General features: G+C 38.0%; 4 protein-coding genes across 7 annotated transcripts; 2 read left to right on the top strand and 2 right to left on the bottom strand.

The window, feature by feature from the left end:
• The first annotated feature begins 6,240 nt into the window (after positions 1 to 6,240).
• Positions 6,241 to 11,650, top strand: tmem221 (transmembrane protein 221). Of its 2 annotated transcripts, XM_015034816.1 has the most exons (4): positions 6,241 to 6,773; positions 6,850 to 7,055; positions 9,418 to 9,503; positions 10,148 to 11,650. In XM_015034816.1, exons 1-4 carry the CDS (start codon positions 6,543 to 6,545, stop codon positions 10,687 to 10,689), a joined length of 1,065 nt encoding a protein of 354 aa, XP_014890302.1. In that variant the 5' UTR covers positions 6,241 to 6,542; the 3' UTR covers positions 10,690 to 11,650. The 2 variants fall into 2 exon arrangements, with proteins under 2 accessions (XP_014890302.1, XP_014890303.1); XM_015034817.1 differs by having other exon boundaries at positions 6,667 to 7,055.
• Positions 9,644 to 15,287, bottom strand: borcs8 (BLOC-1 related complex subunit 8). Of its 2 annotated transcripts, XM_015034821.1 has the most exons (6): positions 15,195 to 15,287; positions 14,880 to 14,992; positions 13,808 to 13,872; positions 13,609 to 13,716; positions 11,770 to 11,861; positions 9,644 to 9,984 (listed from the first exon to the last, which is right to left on the bottom strand). In XM_015034821.1, exons 1-5 carry the CDS (start codon positions 15,229 to 15,231, stop codon positions 11,792 to 11,794), a joined length of 393 nt encoding a protein of 130 aa, XP_014890307.1. In that variant the 5' UTR covers positions 15,232 to 15,287; the 3' UTR covers positions 9,644 to 9,984; positions 11,770 to 11,791. The 2 variants fall into 2 exon arrangements, with proteins under 2 accessions (XP_014890307.1, XP_014890308.1); XM_015034822.1 differs by lacking the exon at positions 11,770 to 11,861.
• Positions 15,288 to 15,511: 224 nt separating this feature from the next.
• rfxank (regulatory factor X-associated ankyrin-containing protein) lies at positions 15,512 to 18,875 on the top strand. Of its 2 annotated transcripts, XM_015034819.1 has the most exons (10): positions 15,512 to 15,604; positions 15,701 to 15,805; positions 15,957 to 16,055; positions 16,967 to 17,032; positions 17,110 to 17,210; positions 17,299 to 17,424; positions 17,542 to 17,608; positions 17,710 to 17,790; positions 18,444 to 18,489; positions 18,566 to 18,875. In XM_015034819.1, exons 2-10 carry the CDS (start codon positions 15,703 to 15,705, stop codon positions 18,567 to 18,569), a joined length of 693 nt encoding a protein of 230 aa, XP_014890305.1. In that variant the 5' UTR covers positions 15,512 to 15,604; positions 15,701 to 15,702; the 3' UTR covers positions 18,570 to 18,875. The 2 variants fall into 2 exon arrangements, with proteins under 2 accessions (XP_014890305.1, XP_014890304.1); XM_015034818.1 differs by having other exon boundaries at positions 18,444 to 18,875.
• On the bottom strand, positions 18,753 to 21,832 carry nr2c2ap (nuclear receptor 2C2-associated protein). Its single transcript, XM_015034820.1, has 5 exons — positions 21,739 to 21,832; positions 21,567 to 21,657; positions 20,239 to 20,344; positions 20,061 to 20,128; positions 18,753 to 19,295 (listed from the first exon to the last, which is right to left on the bottom strand). Exons 1-5 carry the CDS (start codon positions 21,774 to 21,776, stop codon positions 19,173 to 19,175), a joined length of 426 nt encoding a protein of 141 aa, XP_014890306.1. The 5' UTR covers positions 21,777 to 21,832; the 3' UTR covers positions 18,753 to 19,172.
• Positions 21,833 to 22,371: the final 539 nt, after the last annotated feature.

The following is a 22,371-nucleotide window of genomic DNA, read 5'->3' as shown; positions in this document are numbered from 1 at the left end:
ACAGAGTAGTTCTGGATCTTGAAGCCCACTTGCTCAGAAGCTCTCAGAAAACAGCATCGTGAAATAACGCGTCAGGAACATTTTCCATCATGGTCAGGTCAGTGACACAACCCCAAACCATGACAACTCCTCCACTGCGTTTAACAGTCAGAAAGGTGTTTTATGAAAGCATTGCTACTTATGAAAGGAGACCACTTTAAAGCTTATCAAACGTTATTTTTCATCAATTCACTGCTTTGTTCTGTTATGAAATTGACATCGTCTTCAGTCCACCAGAAAGGCTGGTTTCAGCTGAGTTTCAGAGCAAAACCAGAAGAATTTGATTCCTGGAAAAGCTTTAAAATCTGGTTACATTAACTGAGAAACACATCAGTCTACAATAGGCCTATGTCATCCTAAATCTTAAACCTCAACCTCACCTTAAACTTAAATCTGTCAGGTATGCCAGAAATGGTATTGACTGGTTTTGATTAAAATGTTTAAAAAGAACATTTCCTCTGGTATGTTTAAGACCATGGCAACAAAAAATGTTGATTTACGCTGCCCAAACCTTGCAGCAAATACTGCTATATAAAGCCTCGACTTCTTGTGAAAAGTCGTCACCATTTGCAAACTTGTGAGCAGTTCAGAGTCATTTCCCCTTTTAGAGATCGCAACCTGGATATCAAGTGAGTTTAAAATACCAACCACTGCATAATCACAAAGCAGATATTAGAGAGAAGGTCACGTATTTATGTGTTTTTGAAGCCTGACTTATCGTAAGACATCTTTCAAAGTGCTACAGAATGAGAGGGGGAAAAAAAATTATTTCGAGGTAAAACGTTGGTCCTAAAGATGCAAAAAAAAAATATATATATAGATATATATTGTAAAAACTATAACACTGGTGTGACCTCTCTATAAGCATAATGGAAATATCTATTTGGAAATAACTGAAAGAACAGAAAAAAAGTTTTCATATTTCTGTAATCAAACAGCACTCTAATGTTGTCTGACTTAGTTTTAACATAGCATTTCAATTTCTTTTGAAGAGTAATTTTTTATTTAGAAAATAATCCCAAACAAAATGAACATTTATTTCACTGAGCGCCTATTAACTGAGAATTTACCACAGATTTTTAACCAGGTTTTATAGTGTAGATTTTGTCCAAACAAGAATGAAATCAAAGATGAAAATCTTTAAAGACAAATAAAAATCATATTTAAAAAAATTAACATAAAAAAAGAAAACATTTAAATAGGTGACTTGTTAACCTTCCTTAAAATAATCATATATGGTTACATTAATTGAGAAACACATCAGTCTACAATAGATCGGTGTGTGGTTTTAAAGTTTGTCAGAATCTTTACAAGGCCTGTTATTTTAAAAAAAATATGCATTTTTTTTTATGTGAAAGGTTGCACAATATACCACAAATTTACCAATTTAATGCAGCATAAAAAGTTTTAGATGAAGAAGTAGTGATTTGGTTCAGTAAATTACTACTGTCTTTTATCCCAAGTCATATCATCGCCCCGATGTTTACTAAAATTATCGAGTATTGCACGTCTTCCAAAACATTGTCATGATATGGTTTAAAAGAGTCTCTATTCGGTGTACAATAATCCTGTCCAGGTTGAACCAGTTAAAGTATTTTGAATTTGCTGATCAAATGTCTAGTATCCTGACAAAATTGCGAAAAAGCCCTTATCTGCTTTATAAACAGCAACAAAAATTAACATCATTAGCAAGCTAAGATGCCTCCATGTGCTTTTGGAGTGCTTAGTTTGTGCACAATACCTTACCCCTGCCCCAACTTCCCACTGACTGGACATGCAAAAAAAAAAAAAAAAAAAAAGAAAAAAAAAAAAAAAAAAAAAAAAAAAAATTCCGATTGACGCAACTTCTCTCTGGAGTTCCTGAGTCGCCCCGTGACATCTGACACCCTGAGCTGTGAGCCGTACCGCCTGTGTCCAAAACCTTTAACAGGTACGACAGTTAGATGGCAAACTTGTCATAAATGAATATGCATAATTTCTTGAAAAGTTGAGAAATTGTAGCCTTTTATTTTAATGTGTATCCATTGCATTTTCAAATGCAGAAGGCAGAGGTGTGAAAGGTCCTGTCCATAATTTAGTGAAACGCGAGGGTGTCACAGTTCAGCATAAAGGGGAAAGGTCAGCAAAGGCTTCATCTTTTCAAGAAAGAATATGCCAGTGCAAAATAGCAAACAACTTATGTATCTTAAAACATTTAGTGAAGGTATTATGAAAAGATTTAGGAGGTTTGAGGGGGAAAACACACATTTGGACTTCACCTGCTAAGAAAAAGCATAACGGTTTGTGTGCTTTACTGATCTGTCTACGGTCCACATTTGCATCAGACTGATTAGGAAGAGAATAATCGGACGAGCTCAGGCTTCGGAGCGTCTGAATTCCTGTTTTTGTAGCAAGAATCGAATCAAATCCAATCAATTTGTGTTCATGTCACTGCATAGCAAATAGTATGCAAAAAACTGCTTATTGTTTATCTGGTGGTTCTGCACTTGCTGCACCATTTGCCCGACTCCGACTGTTGAGGTTGAGGAGTCTCTCAAAATGTTCAGAGCCGTGTTCCTGCTGCCACCCCGAAATAGATCCTGCACAGAGAGGGAGGCCCCAAGGATCAGTGACCCATTCAGCTCCCCTCACTATCCTGCGCAGGCCACACTCTTGTCTGTCATGTGATGCCACCGTAACATTAATCTAGAAACTCTGCAGTGATGCCTAAAATCGGTGAAAGTAAATAAAAGAAGCAGTCGTCTAACTTGCACAAGATTCCCTGATGCGACGTCGGTGGGGTCGAGTCAGTGGGGGATTGTCAGGAGGAAGGCAGGACGCCAAAGGACGAGCTGAGGGTCAAAATTAAAACAACCGGGGCTTCCTGAACGCCTCAGAAGAACCGCAGGCTGATTTTCTCCATGCTGTGCTGCATTGATGCAGTAATTCATGCGAAAAGAGGCCAGATAAGTAACAGCCCTGAGAGCATTTGTTGTCCAGTACAAAGATATATGTTTCAGTAGCCTCACTTTTTTGTATTAAAATCTTTTTTTTGTTGTTGTTGACAATTTGTCACATTTTTCATTTTCTGAAAAACCTAATTTTGGGTTTTCTTTAGCTGTGATCACTAATAGTAAATGCTTGGAATGTATCACTCTTTGTAATAATTCTAGTATAGAAGCTTCACTTTTTAAGAAAAAATAAATACAATTATTTAACTGGATAACAATTTTACGACATTCTAAATAATTGCGATGCGCCTGTAACTTTCTGTGAACCATTTCTAAATAAAACTCAAATCCCTCATTACAAACAAGCATGCAGCCGTCAGAATCTGTTGCTAAAATGGATTAGATCACCTAAATATAGCTGTAAAATATAAAAAGCAGGTGACCAATAGCAAGTATGAAGACAAGAAAAAAAAAGGAAAAATAGGATGATCAAAATCAAAACGAGGAGCAGACATGTGGTCAGTTATTATATTTAGAGGTAATAAATGAATCACAGCACGAGCCACATTATTGTCTATTTCTGGGAGGCACAACAATAAACGGTCCTCCTAAAAATAATAGGGCGACAAATTATTAGCAGAGATAATCTGCGCAAGTGTGGATAACAGCTCCATCTCACTGCCTCACACACCATCAGACAAACAGCATGCAGGCGCAGACATACTCGAAAATGCGGGTTCAGACACACACGGTTTGAAATCCCGAGAGGTTTGGTCTCAAACTGTACATCTGATGCAATACTTAGCAACATCCCCTGCAGACCGCCACAGCCTATACCTCCAGGACTCATCTGTAGAAGAATAATGCCAGGTCCCCCCTTCTACTCATACAACAAGCAGATCACCTGCTGCAGAGACGAAACTTTATGTTTCCAAATGGGATATTTTGTACGCGTATTTATTTTCTTTTGTGACTTTAGGTGAAACCTTCAGCAGTGCGGTGGACCGTCGGGGTAATCCAATCACAACCATGTTCATACCATACTTGGAATCAGTGATAAATCAAGTAAAGGAGAAGAGTCGTGCAGAGATAAAGGTGCCTTTGAGATCTTCTCATCTTTCTTTTTTTTTCTTCTTTTTTTTTTCTTTTTCCTGAAACTTCTCACTTCTGCTTTCGACAAGATCAGCCACGTCCCTTTTAGAGCATGTGGTGAAGCTGTCGGATTCAGAAATAGCCTGCATGGTCAGTGTACATGTGTGAGAGCAATTGTTCACATTGTGCGTCTTTATAGCTACAGCCTTATCTGCATCTCAGCAGAATAAGGGTTACACCTTTACCTTCCCACCAACCCCCAGCTTGTAACAGAACAGATAGGCCTTTGTAACAAAAGTCGCAGGCTTTAAGTGTGTCAGGGTGCTTGTGGTTTATCACTGTGTTTATGAAGAGCATGTAAAAACAAAAAAAAATTCTCTTAAGTTGGATTGAAACGAATGGTAAGAAACTTGCTGTAAAAATTTGGCAAAAAAAGAAGAAGTTTGTCTTTTAAAAAAAATAAATCTCTGATAAGTCTTGCTTTTTCTGGAGAAGTGAGAGAGGATTTACGAAAAAACTGAACACAAATCAAAAATTAAAAAGCGCGTTTTAAAAAATAGGGAATATAAGTCCAAAGAAGGAGCTCAGCTGCCTGCAATGTCTTCAAGCTTCAGTGTAGCTCACAGCTAACAAGGTCCCATTTTGAACACAAGGAATTCTAAGAATGCCCAAAGCATTCGCGTTATTTGTTTCGTCTCTCCTCAGTTTAAATGCTTTATTCTACCTGCAGTAGATGATGTAGTGTCCTGTTGAGAAGACCAGCAGTAATCCTTTAATCACTTCACGAGGAGAGAGGATGGCTGTTCATGTTACAGCATAAGAAGTAGGCTAATCTAAAAGTAGACTGCGGCCTTTTATCGTATGCACACATTTATGTGCAGATTATTTTTGCAAGATGTAGAAGTACGCACAGTAGGACGAATTGATGTTGTGTAATTTGAGTGAGTTAAATGATGCTAGATTTCAGGAGTCCACAGAAACTGACTTAGAAATGTTTTTGTTAAACTTTTTTTTTTTTTTTTAGAAATTATTACTTACGATATTTTCTGTGCAAAACCTACTCTGTATATTACAAATCTGTAGTTACACAAGCTGATCTGAAAGCCTGATTTTGCACTGCAGATGTGAGGTTGTTCGTTTTTCCTAAATATATTTATTACAGTCGTCTATGACTGTATCTTTGTTGTTTAGCACAGAAGCATCATCTTTTTAATGATACTTCAATTAGTAAACACAGCCTTTAATGTGAGTATGTTTGATAGCTGTGAAGAATTGTGGCACATAAAAAAAAATATATATATATATATATTTTTTCTGAAATCACATCTAATATAATTCTTGTAAAATAAATGAAAGCATTTTTTTGTACTTTACATTTTAGGTTGATCAGAGGGTCCACTTATTTTCAGTTGTAACCCACGTTTTACTGTTTTCTTTGTTTAGAAATGTGACACAGGTGCCCATTTCTCTTGGCCCCTTCTAACACTGGGAAAGGCAGGAGAACATTTTTGCTTAACTTACACTAATTTTTGTTGATCTTATTAAAGCTGGAAATGCTGAAAACAAAAAAAAGCTTCTGAACTGAACTTGCTCACTTTAGTCCAAGTAAAACTTGAAAAGTTTAAAACATCTGGAACTGTGAAGAACGAAACTTGTAGAGAACACACATTCATGACATGAAGCACAGCGAGGAGGAAGGTGGGAGAGGCGAGAAACATATCCAAAGAAGAAGAAGAAGAGAAGTTTTAAGCCCACTGTGAGGGGGATTTAATTTTTTGGATCTTGTCTACAATCTCCAACTTGTTGAAAATGGTCACAACCACCAAGCCTGTGCATCGTCACCTGTAAAAACAATCAAGGAACAATTATATAAGGAGGAAGACAATTATAGAAATTTTGCCAAGTTCCTAAGGAGCGTTTTTAGAAAGGACAACTAAAAAGCTTGTTACAAAAGGGCCCCTGGGACCGTCATCCTCATAAATCTGGCCCTGAAAACAGTGACAAAAATGTATTACAACCAGTTTTTTTTAATTATTATTAATAAAGCACTTACAGGAGTGAAAACAAGTGTTTATAGTGCGATATATTTCATCTTCAGTGAAAACATGTGGTTGAAAACAGACAATAAATAATAATTTAGTTAGATTAAGTCAACAAAAATAATAATAAATGTATTTAAAAGCAGAACAAATCCTGCTTTACTCCGAATAGCATAAGTTTATGTAATGACTAAACGCTTTTAATGTATTGGACTCATATCTATCAGTTGAAGTTGTAATTCTCACAAGATAAATAAAAAAGTCAGCACTTTCTATCGACTCATATCGTATGTAGGACATTATGATCAGTCCTGTCATTGTTTGATGACTTTGTTCGGGGCGCTCTCCCGTGAATACGCCAAGCCATTGTTTCCGACCGTCCAGGAGAAGAAGTCCATTGTTGCTGCGAACTTTTTAATCTGGGGGATTTAAAGCCCATCACATGCTCAGACAGAGCAGCGGGGCGCCCTGCCACTCAGCTGAAATCCATACCGAGGAAGAAAAGTTTTCCTCCGGACAGGACCTCCGGGAAACATTTCCTACACACTGCAATGCCTGCCCACGGCGCAAGACTGTAGGCACTTGGGGAGTCCCACTGGACGACGGGACGCATCTCTTTCCGCCCTTCTGGAGCCAATTTCAGGATAAACATGACGCTCATGTACAGGCAGAGGTCTTTAATTGTTCTGTCCTTACTGGGAGTGCTGTCGGCCATCATGACCGTGTTATCGGTGATCTTAATATTCCAGCTGCAGTCCCACCAGGCGGCGGTGAAGGAGTCCACCACCGTCGCCTCCTCCTCGGTCATACCCGCTCACCTCTGGCCCGTCCTGCTGCCCGTCTCCACGGTGCTCTCAGCGCTGTCCCTCACCCTTAACTTGAGCTCCGTGGTCGTGAGTCTCCTCCACAGCTACTTTTCCACGGAGGTCTGCAGAGGGGAGCAGGACACCGAGAGGTATTTGGCCTGCTGCAAGCTGAACCGACTGGTTCAAGGAGCAGCCAGTTCCGTCCAGTTGTGACGCAGATTTAAACCATAATTTATAGCTAATTAGAATATCAATTCAACCTGTTGAGGGTTATTCGAACTGCTTTCAAAAATGGGAGAGATTTACGCTTCATTTTTCTGTCGCTGAGAAGTGAAATTGTTCAGTTTTGGCATGCAGACTGTCTAGTTTATCAGACTGTAAAACTTACAAAAGCGTCCAACGTTATTGATGAAAAAAAACAACACTGTTTTAACCTTATTGGCTGTTTTTTTAAAACGATAAACTCCCCTTTTAAAGTGTTTGAAGGTGGAAAAGTAAAAAAAAATTACTTACAATTGTGCATTAAAGTTGCTGAATCTTCTGGGAACTTAAATAGCTCTCAGAAAGGTTGATATTAGAACCTTTTGGAAATCTGTCCTCCACATGGTATCTTAAGATTAGATGAGGAAAGTTGTAGTAATGCTTCAGGTAACATTCCCTAAAGGTTCTCTAAATGCATAATGAGACATGCAGATACACTTGAGGTTGTGAAAGCTGTAGATAAAATTTGGGGAACCAGCACCCTAACCCTAAGAATCTAACTTGTAGGTTCTCCAATGTTACATGTTGAAAGTTGTAGCTTATTATATTCTGAGCAAGTTCCCAGAAACTTTATGCGTCAGTGTGTATTAGTATGGTAAATCAGTAACTTTTCCTGAATTTTCTGAGTGGGCCACTTGTTATAATCTTATGAAAACATAATTTATTTAGGCTTAGTAAGGTTAGTTTTTGCTTGGAAAGGTCTCGAATGCTAGCCTGGCTTGTTCTTTAATTTTCCATTCAGTTCCAAAAAGAATGTTCTCCGAGATTAAATTGTACAAATTGTCAACGTTCTCTGAGGATTCTTTAAAGATTATTTAACAAAAAGCTCAGATAACCTTCGGGGAACTTTTCGGGAATGTTCCGTCAACATAAAAGTTGTAGATAACATTTAAGGAACCTCCAAGAACATTATTCCCCTTTACCACAAACTTTCGCCGTCAATGTTGAAACTAACCTTTCAGGAACATTCTCTAAAGGTTCCCTGAAGGTTAGAATACCATTAAGAGGGAATTTTCTGTATGTTCTCTCAATATGACTCTTCTTTTTTCCCCTTTGGGTTCTAGTAAGGTTAGAATTTGCTTGGTACGGTCTGGTATGCTAGCGTAGCCTCCAAAAGTTTACCTGTGAATTGTAGAAAAACTTAAGAGAACATTCAGTTAATAGTTCTTTCTTTTGTGTGTTTATTTAGAAAGTTATGCTTTTAGGCAATATTTACTAAAGGTTATCAGAAACTTATGTCATTAACCTATGGCCAACATTTCCTGAAAGCTCTTTGATTTTTATACCCGGTCAAAACTTTGGGAAACATTCCCTGAAGGGTCTAGTGAAGTTAACACAAGCTCGGTTAAGTCTTACATGCTAGCCTAGGTGAATCTTGTTGTAATAAATGCAGCTCCTCCAGAAGTCACTATTATTTTGCTAGTTAGTCTAGTACATTAATTAAACACATTTTCATGTGTTTTACAGGTATCATTACTTAGATTTTCTCATGGCTTTCGTAATTCTTGAAAACAAATGAAAATAACGTCCTAATCACGGCAAGTCCTTGGAATTCATCACATATTTTAATTTTAAGAAAAGAAAGCATTTTTGAGGTGCTGCTTCACATCCTACATTGGTTCCTCTTTTCTGTTCAAAACATTGTTGCTACCGGTGAAAAAGAAAAAAGCTGTTTGCATGCGTTTCTCCTAGTGCCCACACAATCTTCTTTCGTTGTTAATGCTACTAACCACAGCCTTGTCCTGGATACTAAATTTAACTATTAGGTTTTGTGTAAAGAAAACATGGTTTCAGAAGTATAAAAAAAAATGGGGCTAGCTTATATATCAGAGAGCAACGGCCTGCACTGCAATGCCTTTGGTCAACACCCCCCACAACCTTTACAAATCCCATCTAAACAATGGCCTTCCTCTTATTATGCACCCAGCACACGGCCTCGCGCTGGCCCTTTCCCACGTCGGTATACTAATTCAACACCAAAGTCTGGGACCTCCCTGCTGACACAAGGGGGCATTCCAGAAAAAGGGGAAATAATAACCAGTGTGACAATATGCATATAAAATAAACCCAAATACCCAGTAATCCCATGATTTTCGATTGACAAAACAAACTTTTCTGGGAAAACAAACACATAAACACGAAGACATTGTTCTATTTTTATTAACCAATACACCGATTTCAAAAAGTGAAGCATCAACTTGAAAGTGCAAACATACTGTAGAGGCGCTGACATGGGATCTCTTTCAACAGAGCAGACTGGTTCCTTCTGGACAGCAGAGCTGTACGACATGTGGCGATTGGACTATTCTGCCTGGGGGTGTCTGTCTATTTGGCAGGTAGGAACGACAGACAGAAAACAAAACAGTACATTTTCACATTTTTTTCTTACTACCAAAGCGTTTATTCTTACATTTGACACTTCATAGACAGCTAGAAACCTACAAAAAGCATCCACAACAACGTTGTGTTAGTTGTGTTTTCAGCAGCAGAGGCATACCAGCGCTGCTGCTTTTCCTCTAATCCGGCCGTCCAGTTTCAGAGAACAATGCATTCTTTGAGCAGCCATGACTTAAGTGTTTCTAATGCTGAACCTGGCAGTGCTGGTGCACCCCGCTCCGCAGAGTGGCGAGTTACTTTAGCAGAAGGGTGGTGGAGGGGGGGGGGGGTCACTTCATTGTGATAGTTGGTTGTCTCCCCTTGACCCCACTTCAGCCACAGTCCAATGGTAGTGGAGGCCAACTCAGAAGGTCTCTTTACATCCCAGAGTTGTGCCTTTCTGCCCCTTCCTTCAACATTCCTGGGTCTATGGTCCGTTTCCTGCAGGCAAACAGGATATCAATGAGACGAGCAGCGTTCAGTATGCGTTTGGTTTACAGTTATCTGGGTCTCTAATGACTGATACTGTTTGCCGATAGTGCATTAAAATACTGTCTGCACGGGTAAATCAAGTTTTCTACGACCTTCTCTTCTTTCTCGGCAGCCATGTCCATTTTCATGCTCCTGATATTCGAGATGGAAACAGGCATCGCCAGCGCCTGCGTACTCTCCTCTGGGATCCTGATCCTGCTGGCGGCGGTGATACATTCCCTGGTCAAAGCTTCCCGAAGCGCCAAGCACTACAAAAGCGACCTAGCCGGCACACTCTATCAAAACGACCACGGAAGCAGCAGCGTGCCCATCTCGCGGCCCTGTGAGCTAAGAGTCGGAGTGGACAAACCGCGGATTCACCGCAGCCAGTCTCATCACATGCAGCATCCGCTCTCTTACCCAACGTGTGGCAACGTCAGGCAGAGGGAGCACTATCAGCAACAGTACTCCCCCACCGAAGGCTCCCAGAGCCACTGTAGCGATAAGGATGGATACAGCGCAGGAGGGAGCTGCCCTCGAATGCACCGGACCTTGTCTACTGAATCTGGCTTACTACAGGCCCAGGTGAAACCCTGGAATGGAGTCAACAACGAGATGAGGAGCGTTTTGGCACGCAAATCAGGGATTTCAGCAAAAGACTCGACGCTTGTGTGAGTCGACATTCTTTTCAGAGGAGTGAGGAACTGGAGAACCGATATCTGACTGCAGGTTTGTGGAGCAAGTGAACCCCCACCACAGAGGGAAAGCTCTTTGTTTCTTCAGTGTATAAATGGCAAGTTTATCTTATCTGGCTGCATTCAAAATGGCCAAGTTTAAGGTATACAGTCAACTTTAAACATGATCCACCAATCTGAATAACACAGGTAATGAATGGTGTTAGATGCTTACAGTATGATAACCTTAACGAAAACTACCCCTGGTTTTACAGGACTAAATTGAAACAACAATGTATTACATGATCAAATTGCTTTTATATAAAACAAAAAAAGCCACCAGATGCAACATATTTACAGCTATAGATTTTAGAAATACCAGCAATTCTAAAGCCGGGATCACGACTCCACATGGGTCAATAAATTATTAAGTTCCTCCTCAGGAATCGAACGAAATTATAACATTTTTCAGTAGTTGTCAAATACAGGATTTTTTTTTAAAAATTGTGCATAATTTGTAATTTTTTCCTCATTTGCATTTTATAAGTGAATAACAAGCTGATAATTACTCTGACAATATGCTCGAGTAGCCAGCCTGCGGCTTAAATGTCATGCAGCTCATTGACCACTTCATATTATGGCACTGTATTCAATTTCAAACCAATAACTGGTAATGTTTTTCATGTACAAATTTAACTGAAGTATTTCCAAAGAGCCGTATTTGTCTTTCTCTGAAGTGATGGAGAAATATGGGAAATATTCAGGTGACCAGCAGTACACAGTGGAATTTAAATTACAGGAACAACTCGAAAACCTTGATGTTGTTGACCAGTCCAACAAAATGAGCGACAATACACCAACTAGATACATGTGCAAACTTTATCATAATACTGTAAATACATTATTTCACTTTATAAAGTGTTTTTATGTCGGAATTGTGTGCGTGGAGCGATTGTATTTCTTGACGTGTTCAAAAATATTTCACGTAGAACCTTAAATAAACTGTAGAAAGAAAGTGCTTGTTTACTTAAAACATAGAAACCTTGCTTCTTTTCTAGATAAATCTAGAAGAACTACTAACCTTGGACACATGTGCCCAATGTTCATGAGGAAGCAGGTGAGTTTTGTGGAGCAGGTGCGGAGGGAGCAGGAGATGAGGTCGCATCATTTTGTCTGCATGCAGGTGTTGATGGGAGAAAATAAGCAATGAAATAAACAGAAAAACAAACAATAAAACTGAAAAGTGGTTCAAAATAAGCACAAATTAAAATAACAGCAAAAAAAAAAAGGTAATCTGATGCAAATTAAAAAATGAAAGCACAAAGTCATGTAACTGTCAATTTGTTTACCGTATTAGGAAATCTGGACGAATAAGGTAAAATCATTTGTATAAAGACGGACACTCAAAGCCCAAACTTACATGGGATTCAAACTTTGACCCAAACGTTTCAGTGGCTTTTTACGGCCATTTCAGCTCAGAGAAATTCACGTTTTACAGAGAGAGAAAAAAAAAAATCTCAACATACACCAAAGAGTCGTGTGAAAAAGTACAACATTCCACTTTTCCATTCCTCGGAAAAAAATGTGTCAACAGGAGGTGGCAAGCAAAAATGTATCTTGCTTCATTCATTAAATAAATACATAAGATGCTGTACTCTTGTTTTTGAAGACCTCTGAGATCTCATATCTAACTACGGTGATCGCTCTCTAATAGTCGATCCAGAAATTGCAATTTTTAAAATACAGAACATGTTATGAAATCTTGCTTTCAGTTTTTACTGTTTACATGATTTTTTTTTCAATATTTGCTAAAATTTCAATCAAATAATAATGGGTTGAAAATATATATATATTTTAACATGATTGCTTTTATTGTACAAACCTGCTGCTTAATTTTAGTCACACATTAGGAGTAATTTTTGGCATTATTTAGATTTTTTTTTTTTAACTTTTTATTTTATTTTTGAAAACCCAGTTCTTGCTCACTTTAAAAAAAATGGTAACTTGCTTTGGTCACAATATAATTTGAATAAAAAAAATCCTAATGTTCCTTGATAAATTCAAGAATGCTGGTGCAATTTATTAATTGTAAGGGTAGAGGTGATGTGGGCAAGACCTACTCAGTTCTGACTGTCAATTCTGGTTAAAAATTATATTACTGAATCTGGAGACTAAGGTCAACAGTCTGAAATATTGCACTGCATGTAAACACAGATATTCACCATTTATGGTCTGTGGAAAGAACCGTGTGAAAGCCATGTTCAGAGACATACAAGCTGAGTTCAAAAGTTTGAAGTGATGAAGAACACGTGAACTTTACAAAACACAAAGTAATAAATAATGGCAACCTGACAATATCCTTCCTAACAGACAGTTGGCAGACAAATGACCTTTCATTTGTACATGAATTTTTTTATTTTAAAATGGAGTAAACTCAACTGAAACAAGACAACGTGTATTTTGAAGAACGTGTCATAGACAGCTGTGCCCTTGTGAAATTTAGGGAGGGGATAAACACTAAACGGGTTAAACACAGCTCTTAAGATAACACCACAGCATTTCATTCAAGTGCTGGTCTGAACTTTGACTAGATCAAAACAACAATTTCATTCTTTTGGTTTTCTTCAGGTGTCCTTTTGTACTGTGTTCTGGATCAATGTGTTTTATGTTTTCCTAATAAGGCTCAAGGTTCAGCTGTCCATCAGATATTTTTTTTTTTACTTACCCTACCACCACTGTGTTTTAGAGACATCAGGGACTATGAGTAATGCTTCCATGTTTCTAGTGTCTCGTTTAAAATGTCTTGTTCAGATTTGACACAGCAAATGGAATACTGTCTACTTTTTGTTTAAGGCTTATAGATGGGGACATAAACTTTCTACGGGTTGAATTTATACTCATATTTACAAAATGTTTGTACCTGCGTCCGTTATAGTTACTGATCTGCTCCTTCATGGTGATGGCTTGTCGAAGAAGGGTGTCAATGTTCTTGAAATACACACTGCTGTTTGTCATACTTTTCACGGCACTGCAAAACACAGACAGAAATACAAGAATTAACTTTGAGGAAAAACGTCGGATGGGATTCTGCTTAATTGAAACATTCCGAAACTTCTCACCTGCATGCATACTCTACCGTGTAGATGGCTCCCTGACTCTGTTCCTCCCAGCTCTGCATGTCTGTCTGTGGAAAAAAAGGAACAAAGAAAGAAACAAATGTTGACATAGAGTTTATTCAAATATAGAGTTAACAGCGCAACTTTATTAAAAGACATCACGTAGCATGCTTCTCAGAAAAATGTATTTCAACAGAAAAAAAATGAGTTTTTGTGAAAAAAATTGATATTTGTTTTTGTTTGTGTGTTCCTTGAAATTAGCTGTGATTCACTTTATTTTGAGCTCAAGTTATTTTAGACAACTGAATATTAGGTTGAGGCAATGGGGAAAAGATGACCAGTTTATTAAGTGGAACTTTGATAAATTTGATCAGAATTTCCTAAAATACATCATTTAGAGGCATCTAAACTACTTTATATATATATTGGTTTTGAAAAAAAAAGAAATTCCCACATCCTTGTTGCTAAAGTGCAGCAATAAACACAAGGATGACATAATTCAAATAAAAACAAGCTTCTCCAAAACACCAATCAAACATCTGTTTGATTCATCATCTGCTGCTGGCTGGTAACACAGCTCCGTATGCGTAATGCATGTGGTAAGCCAAGCTTGTTTTTACATCACAACTACTCCCACCCTCCGCAATTGTTCTGTTCAACAATTCCCATAGTTAAGAAGAAAGTTGGAGTGTCAGCCTGGGTCTTAAACATGTCTTAAAATCTAAATACAAAAGGTAAGCAATAACAAAACTATAATACATATGTTCAATTATTCTAACAGCAATATGAACAACTAGGGGAGGCCAGCGTCTTACACTGGAGCAATAAATTAAATAAGGTTTAGTTAAACTATCCAGTGCATTCATAGCTAAAAAGCACAACATTTAATGCGTTAGGAAGATCAGAAGCCAATATTTGTTTGTAATTAAGTTTCAGACTCATAACTGAATAGTCTAAAGATGATTGTTCACTGAAATTACAATGTGTTGCTGGAAGATGATTTTTTTTTATTTTTTTTATTTTTTTAATGCTGCAGATAGCTGGAAGGTGTAACATCGAGCTGAAGGAGGAATACCTTGTGCTGCACCAGCTCAGGCAGGGACCTCCTGACGTGCTCCTGCAGCCTGTACAGAGCCACTGATGGCTCGTTAGCTAGGACATACATACTCTCCGTGAATTTGTCACTCACTGTGGAGTCAAACAGACCAGAACACAGCATTAAATGTGTAATTCGTGCCATCAAACATAACAACAGCGAAACGAACACTTAACGGTATTATATGTAAGACTTAGCTTGGCCGCTAGCTCAAGCAGCCATTTCTTAGCGCTGCAGCGTTAATGTATGGTTTCAGTAGAAAGTCATCTACGGATTTGTTTTGCTGCTGTTTACCTCTCCTAACTTTCAGTTGCATCTCTTGGTCATCCATTACAAAACCTTGTTTCTCCTCTCAGAAGCCAACAGCGCGAAGAACGGCGTCAGCTGATTCCTGCTTCCGTATTATTGTCCATCTGTGCAACAACGACGAGATTCCGGACAGAAACACTGACTCTATAACAAACGTTTTTTCCTTCGCGAATTTAGTCAGAGATGCTTTGATACCCGAAGCGGACTGCTGATTCAAACGATATTTCATCTTGTCTGTTCCCTTAACATTGTTCCTAACAAGCAAAAAAACTGAACAACGTGAGAAGTGTACTTTCTAAACTGTTCGGAAACCGAAACGATCCGGTGTTCGAGCGGAAATTTTACACTTTCTGTTTTCCCAAAAGGAAGTGGGTCTGCGAATGTGGCTGGATGAGGTAAGGAATTTTCCCCGTAGATTTGATAAACTATGTTTGTTAACTCTCACTTGTTTGTGCAGACACACAATCTAGTATCAAATTGTTTTTATGTAGTTATGATGGAGAGCAGAGATGATGAAGAGGTTACAAATGGCCATCACATTCAGCAATCTAATGCTGCTGAACATTCTTCCAGTTCAACACGTGGAAATTCAAACGGTATTATATCTTCCAAATGTGCTCACATTCTTGACACCTTACACTACCAGAGTCACCTAAGGTTATCTGATTAAGATAGTCTTAGATTGGCTGGACTGTAAATAAGATATCACCACTAACATGGATGTGTTTTCTCTGATTGGTACTCTAGAGATGGATGTGGAGGAGGATGACATCTTTAAACACTCCACTACTTTGACCAACAAGCAGCGTGGGAATGAAGTAACAGTACGTCCAGCAACATTAGACTGTAAGTAAACGCACTTAGAAACTTGCAGTTTCAAAAATCAGGAGACTATTTGCAGGCACAAAAGTCCACATTAATTTGGGACTTTTGATGGTGCGTCCTAGCCATGCACACAATTGCAGTGTTTAAAAGAAAGAAAGAAAAATAGAAAACAAGAATTGAGTAGAACACCTGTAATTGATTGTATGTTTTAGATAAGCTTAATATAACCTGGAATATGTTGGAGCACCAGTGCCACTGCCCACAGTGACAATAGTTAACAGTGCCGTGAACTGTAAGGGTGCACATCTATGGGGAACTATTTGAGCTGTTTGGCCACATTGACAAGAAGTACATTTGGTTTGGACTTGTCAAAATGTGGTTCTCAAAGATCAGAGTGCCAGCTGTCCACCATGATGGACAGCTGGCAGCTCAAATCCTTCAACACCTTAACAATTGCGCCATTACGTATTTCAGTGCCATCCTCAGTCATATTGATAAATTCATGGACAATGCTTAAAATTGTGCTTGAATTTAAAAGTTCATTTAAATTTGGTTGGTTGACCCCAAAAAAAGTGGTCATGTATTCAGCCAGAGGCTGGTTGAAAGCTACGAAAAGTATTCCGTAAGGTTATTTATGGCTAAGAAACATTTATCCAAATATTGGTCATGATGATTTTATGTATTAGACAAAATCTGCAACATATTCAAATGCCCAGTGTTTTACAAGATCTCTGAAGTTGTTTGTCGTATCAGTCCATCCAGATGAAAAAAACAAACAAACAAACAAAAAAAAAAGATAAAAAGTCGTCAATTGTTAAAAGCCCAAATTGGTTATGACTTTTATTACCCCCACAAATGCGTGCAACCCTCTGGTCAAAACTGTAGGCGTTTCATCGTTTCTGGATTATTTGTATCAGTTATTTTTTTAACAGCTCTGTCCATACATCAGCTGGCAGCTCAGGGTGACGTTTTACAAGTGGCTGCACATGTAAGTAAAGGTAAGAAAATCCCGTCCTGTTGTTTTGAAAAGTACACGATTCTACATTTCCGAGCACTTCGTGCTTTTACCTTGCAGACAGTTCAGTGCTCACCACGCAGGATGATCGGGGTTTTACACCCCTCATGTGGGCGGCTGCGTTTGGCGAAAAAGCAATGGTGGACTTTCTCTTGGAAAAGGTTAGGAAAAACAAAAGACACGCGTTACATAGAAACTCCTAGTGTCATTTTCAATAAAATAAAAATTTCATAGAAATATATTTTAAAGGGTGCGGATCCCAATGCAATCGCAAGGGAGCGAGAGAGCGCCCTGACTCTGGCCAGCTCTGGCGGCTACGTGGACATCGTCGAGTCTCTCCTCAGACATGGAGTGGACATTAACACCTACGACTGGGTACAGCTGGGACTTTAGACATTTCCTTCACACATGCTCAAGATACATCAGGAGAACAAGTTATATGTTACAATATAACCACTGTTTTTTAATTGTTTTTTTTGTTGTTGTTCTCAGAATGGTGGAACTCCTCTTCTTTATGCTGTACGAGGGAACCACATCAAATGTGTAGAAGCTCTGCTTGGTACATTGCATGTCGTTTTTTATACAAAAAGAAAAAAGAATATATAAAATAATAACACTTGGTTAAAGCAGGTTTATTCTAACAATGGTAATCTCTTGCAGCCAAAGGAGCAGATATGACCATAGAGTCAGACTCTGGCTACAGTCCGATGGCCTTAGCTGTTGCACTTGGGCACAAAAAACGTATGTATTAGTTTGCTCTAAGGCGTTACATTTGCTCTCATTTTGTCATGTTAAAACTACATACTTCAATGTATTTTATTAGGATTTTATGTGATAGAAAAAAACCCCCACACATTTTGAATACAAGTTAAGTTAAAATTTTTAATCAGATTGTTCTGTCCTTAGCTTTTAGTGGCTTGTTGTTTGACGTAACCCGATTTCAAACCACCCAACAAATTTATTCATGGCCTTCAAATGTTCTTTAAAAACAAATTAAATAAAATCGAAGGCCTTCAAAGTGCAGCTGTAGTTACACTGAGATTAAAATACACTTAAACTATTTACCCACTTCTGGTTGGTTATCTGTTGCACAAAATTTTATTCAGGGATGTCTAATTATAAATAAATATTACAACCACAATTTCAGATTTTTGGTTAAAAAAAAAAAAAAGACCACCACAAATCCATCACTACTTTTTCTCTTTTTTTTTGCATGAAGTCCCAAATAAAGAAATTAAAAGATTATAGTTGTAATTAACCAAAATGTGTAAAAGTTAATAGAATATGAATACTTTTACAAGGCAGTAATTACAATTATCGATTTAAACCATTTTTACAGGGTGTTGTCATAAATGATCTGTAAAAAAAATTTCTTTTACATTTTCCCCCTCTAGTTCAGAAAGTGTTGGAGGACCACATCTTGAAACTCTACAAGCCAACATGACGTCAAAAACCCAACATGATGTCAAAAAGCCAACATGACGTCAAAAACCCAACATGATGTCAAAAAGCCAACATGACGTCAAAAAAACCCGCAGAAACATTAGGCAGAAGACGCTTCGCTCACATCCGTGCAACATTAAGAGACGGTAAAAACATCCGTCACGTCGACAAACCACAACAGAAGACAGAAATGTAAATAAATGGATTTATTTATGCACTTACAGTTTAAAAAAAAAAAAAAAACTGATTTTTTCTTTTTGTTTTTTAATGACAATTTACGTAAAAACTATTTTGAAAGAATGAATAAAATGTCAATTGTTCTGTAGAATTGTTCTGAATGGAATTGGGGGGGGGAATTAAGCTTTAATAAAATGCTATTTTTCGATAAAGCGGTCGTGTAATTCAAAAGGCACAATATACGTTTCTAAACGCAGCAAACTTTTTTAACGTCACTATGGCCGTCAAAGTGTCCAACGTGTGCATTTTCTTGTTTTACTGACGTGAAGTGAAACTTCCACACAGACGTCTGAACGCAGCAATACCAAAAAAGGCCACGTTTGCATCAGTTCACAAGGTGGCACTACCAGATGACATGTTTTCCAAGTGTCACCACACCACCCTGCACTTTGGTCACGGGTCATTTCCTCTCTCATGAGAGCATTAAAAAAAAAAAAAAATGCTCATGAGGTTTTTTCCCCCAAAATGTCCAAGGAATAAACAATGATTCTCCCAAAAAAGTCGGTGCTGTTCTCAAACAGTATTTTTACTTTGTCCACGGTGGGGGCCTCCTGTATGGGAAAGCTGTGGGTGTGGAGTTAAGAACGAAATAGGGGGGTGGCGATAATGAACAACATGGTCAGAAAAATATTGTCCAATAGCTATTATGAGCCGAACAGAACAGCAACAGGAAGCGTGCTGTTGTTCTTTTGAAGTTACGTTTCTTTAAGAAGAGCAAATTCGTAAAATGGTTTCATTTTTCTGGTTTATATTAACCGCTGGACGTCAAGAAAAAATATTAGGTAATTAAATGTTTTTGTTCTGATTGTTAAAAAAAAAACAAAGGCACTCAAAATGGCTTTAAGCCGTTAATATACTCATTTCATCGAGTTATTTTAATGTACAGGTGCTTCTCGATGCATTTTTTTTTTCAGCTGCAAAAGTGAAAATCCAACTATATAAATTCATCACACAAATATTAATGAGTCTACATTTTTTTTTTTTTTTAGACAAGTAGCAGGGAACAATTATAAACATACAAGTTTCACTTTTTGAAGTAAAATATTAACAATGTATTGTCACCTTCCCAAAATTATGCTCCAAGTGATTTTTTTCCAAAAGTAATTTTGGCAGGAATAAAAAAAAATCATCACTCCCTTTTAACTGCCAAAATATGAATTAGGCAAAAAAAATATATATATATATATATCACTTTCAGCAAAAAATGACTTGAGTGACAATATTAAGTTTTCCCCTAATGTTTAATTTAATGAGAAGCACCTGCAGACGTGTCTTGTGAACATGCGACATGCCTGACTGCAGTCCTAATGTAAATGTTTAAGTGAGGATATCTGAAGACAGTTATTGTCCTCTGGGTAAAACTGGCTCAGCTCTGTGAAGTCTCCGTCTTTGCGGCAACCTGCAGAAAGCACAGACACAAAAATAGTGTGCATCATCTTGTCACGCTCGCTACAGGAAACTCTAAAGTTAGAATGGCAATTACTTCTTTCAAGAAACCGCAGCGTTTACCTTCTAATCTGCATGCTTTAGCCGAGAAGCCTCCCTGGAATTGGAGTTTTACCTCGGAGACTTTTACAGATTGGGGAAACTCCAGCAGCACCCACTGACGGTCCCCCTGACAAAGAGAAGACAGCGATTGAGCCACAGTGTGACGTGGACGGTACAATATGTCATTAAAAAAATGCATGAACTCCTGGAAGTCTAGAAAATATGCTGCAGATTGGAACAAAACCCTCATCGTTTATAATCGTTTCGAGTAAATACGTATTCAACCAAACTCAAATAAAAGAAATTCTGATATCTTTAGTTCTGATTAAATACAAGAAGATTTACATGCAGCATGTTCAGCTGAAATAATTATTTTTGCTGACAATCATTGTTGTTGACGTTAAAAGATTTAGGATTTATTAATATGTTGCACTGCAGTTGCACCTTTAGAAAGCAAGAGCAACATATCTGCAAAAAAAAAAAAAAAATCTTAAGTCTTGGTCAATTATTATCCTAAATGCCCAACAGAATGCTAATGCTAATGAATATTTTGTAATACTGTGCTCGGTGCATACACTTATTTTGAATTCTTAACTCGATAAAAGCCAACTGTAAGGCAAACGGCATCATTTAATGTCTCGCTTATTTATAAAAAGCATCCTTAGCAATATTAGGCCAACATGGTGTCAGCCTTGAATCTCTTCTAGTCAAGTCTGACTTTCAAGAAGAAGAAATGTTGGGGGGAATCCCAAATTATAGTAAGTATGAGGACTTTAAGTTAAGCAGCATCTGAGTTGAACTAACCATCTTTGGCTGCTACACTCACTTTTTGCACAACAGAAGAAGAAATTTGAGAAACCAGATGAACAAAAACAGAGGAACCAGATTTTAGGGTCAAAGTCGGTATGCTACGGGGATTAAAGAATGCAAAGAAAAGTGTCCCCACACCATTATGCCACCTCCAAACCTTTTTCTTAATGTGTACACCAAATTCTGATCAAACCATCTGAAGGTTACTCTGACATATGCCAGGAGTCTTTGTTAACACAGTTAACACCTGGGTTTTTTATTTTTATTGTTTCACTTCTTTTGGAATATTCTCTGGAAACCCGAGAGGATGTTGTTAGTCAAAACCTCAATAAATAACACAAAACAACAAGAGGTACAAAGTCACTTAAATCCTCCTTCTTTCTCATTCTGAGGCTTGGTTTCTAACTCAAGTCATCTCCACCGGACTAGATGTCAAAATCAGCTTTATTTCTTCACGTTGCAGCACTGTTTACTGTAAACTAAAAATAAATAAATAACATGGACTTGGAACAAAGCTGTCATTTTTTGTTGTTTTTTACCTGGTCTGAGTTCCAGCAGGTTTCTTCATTACAGTCGAACATGAACTTTTTCCCAAACTGCTTTACGTCTCTGTTTAACACTGAACTCACCCTAAAAGGGCAACATTTGGGGGGTATTTAGTACCTGAAGGAGCACAGTAATTATTTCTGAATGAATACCAATTTTATTCACCTGCTTTGCGTTTCGCTACAGATCAACTGAGAAGCCATACTCACAAATTGCCGTCAAGCGTTGTGTCCACGTGATGTTTTTACGACGGCGACATCATGGAGCGTCATGTCTCCCACGGCCACTAGATGGAGCGCTCGATCCGTCTTCACGTTCTCCTTGAGGTCATAAGTAAAACATTTATGTCTATTACTGACATCACAGAAAGGGGAAAGAAAAGTCAACGCATATTCATTAAGATCTCGATAGATAACACACTGTATTATTTATTTATTTTTTTTTTTTAAACTCTCGTTGGTTAGTCAGGTGTCATTACAGTTCTCCCTGCCATGATCACTATTGATTAAAGGTCACCGAGATAAACAATCAGAAGAGAGAGGACCCTGGCCAGTGAAGTTGAACCAGTCAGCTTCAAATGACGAAAAGATTAACAAAAGGGAAAGGTTGCACACGTTGAGGTTTTTTGCCATTTCACAGGTGACTGCATATACGGCACAAAAATAATCAAAAATAATGTCAGCTCAAGATTTTACAGCTTTTCCCAGGGACCATATCCCCACGTCTCTGTTTCATAGCCTGGGAACCAATAACACAGAAGAGCAAGTGTGTGTGACTATGTGTGTGTATTTGTGAAGA

Source organism: Poecilia latipinna, unplaced genomic scaffold (genome assembly GCF_001443285.1).
Source record: "Poecilia latipinna isolate Pla-1442-1.1 unplaced genomic scaffold, P_latipinna-1.0 Scaffold313, whole genome shotgun sequence".
NCBI lineage: Eukaryota > Metazoa > Chordata > Actinopteri > Cyprinodontiformes > Poeciliidae > Poecilia > Poecilia latipinna.
This window is presented reverse-complemented; position numbering and strand designations above follow the sequence as displayed.

Excerpts from the sequence above, each read along its gene's own strand:
- tmem221 (XM_015034816.1), top strand. The coding sequence starts at position 6,543 with ATGCTCAGACAGAGCAGCGGGGCGCCCTGCCACTCAGCTGAAATCCAT. Across the intron at positions 6,774-6,849 it reads ACGCTCATGTACAGGCAGAG|CTGCAGTCCCACCAGGCGGC; the intron begins GTCTTTAATTGT and ends TTAATATTCCAG. Across the intron at positions 7,056-9,417 it reads GGGGAGCAGGACACCGAGAG|AGCAGACTGGTTCCTTCTGG; the intron begins GTATTTGGCCTG and ends CTCTTTCAACAG.
- borcs8 (XM_015034821.1), bottom strand. The coding sequence starts at position 15,231 with ATGGATGACCAAGAGATGCAACTGAAAGTTAGGAGAG. Across the intron at positions 14,993-15,194 it reads GCAACTGAAAGTTAGGAGAG|TGAGTGACAAATTCACGGAG; the intron begins GTAAACAGCAGC and ends TTGACTCCACAG. Across the intron at positions 11,862-13,608 it reads AGTAACTATAACGGACGCAG|ACAAAATGATGCGACCTCAT; the intron begins GTACAAACATTT and ends ACCTGCATGCAG.
- rfxank (XM_015034819.1), top strand. The coding sequence starts at position 15,703 with ATGATGGAGAGCAGAGATGATGAAGAGGTTACAAATGGCCATCACATT. Across the intron at positions 15,806-15,956 it reads AACACGTGGAAATTCAAACG|AGATGGATGTGGAGGAGGAT; the intron begins GTATTATATCTT and ends TTGGTACTCTAG. Across the intron at positions 17,425-17,541 it reads ACATTAACACCTACGACTGG|AATGGTGGAACTCCTCTTCT; the intron begins GTACAGCTGGGA and ends TGTTGTTCTCAG.
- nr2c2ap (XM_015034820.1), bottom strand. The coding sequence starts at position 21,776 with ATGGCTTCTCAGTTGATCTGTAGCGAAACGCAAAGCAG. Across the intron at positions 21,658-21,738 it reads TGTAGCGAAACGCAAAGCAG|GGTGAGTTCAGTGTTAAACA; the intron begins GTGAATAAAATT and ends TTGCCCTTTTAG. Across the intron at positions 19,296-20,060 it reads AGGACAATAACTGTCTTCAG|AGCTTTCCCATACAGGAGGC; the intron begins ATATCCTCACTT and ends CTCCACACCCAC.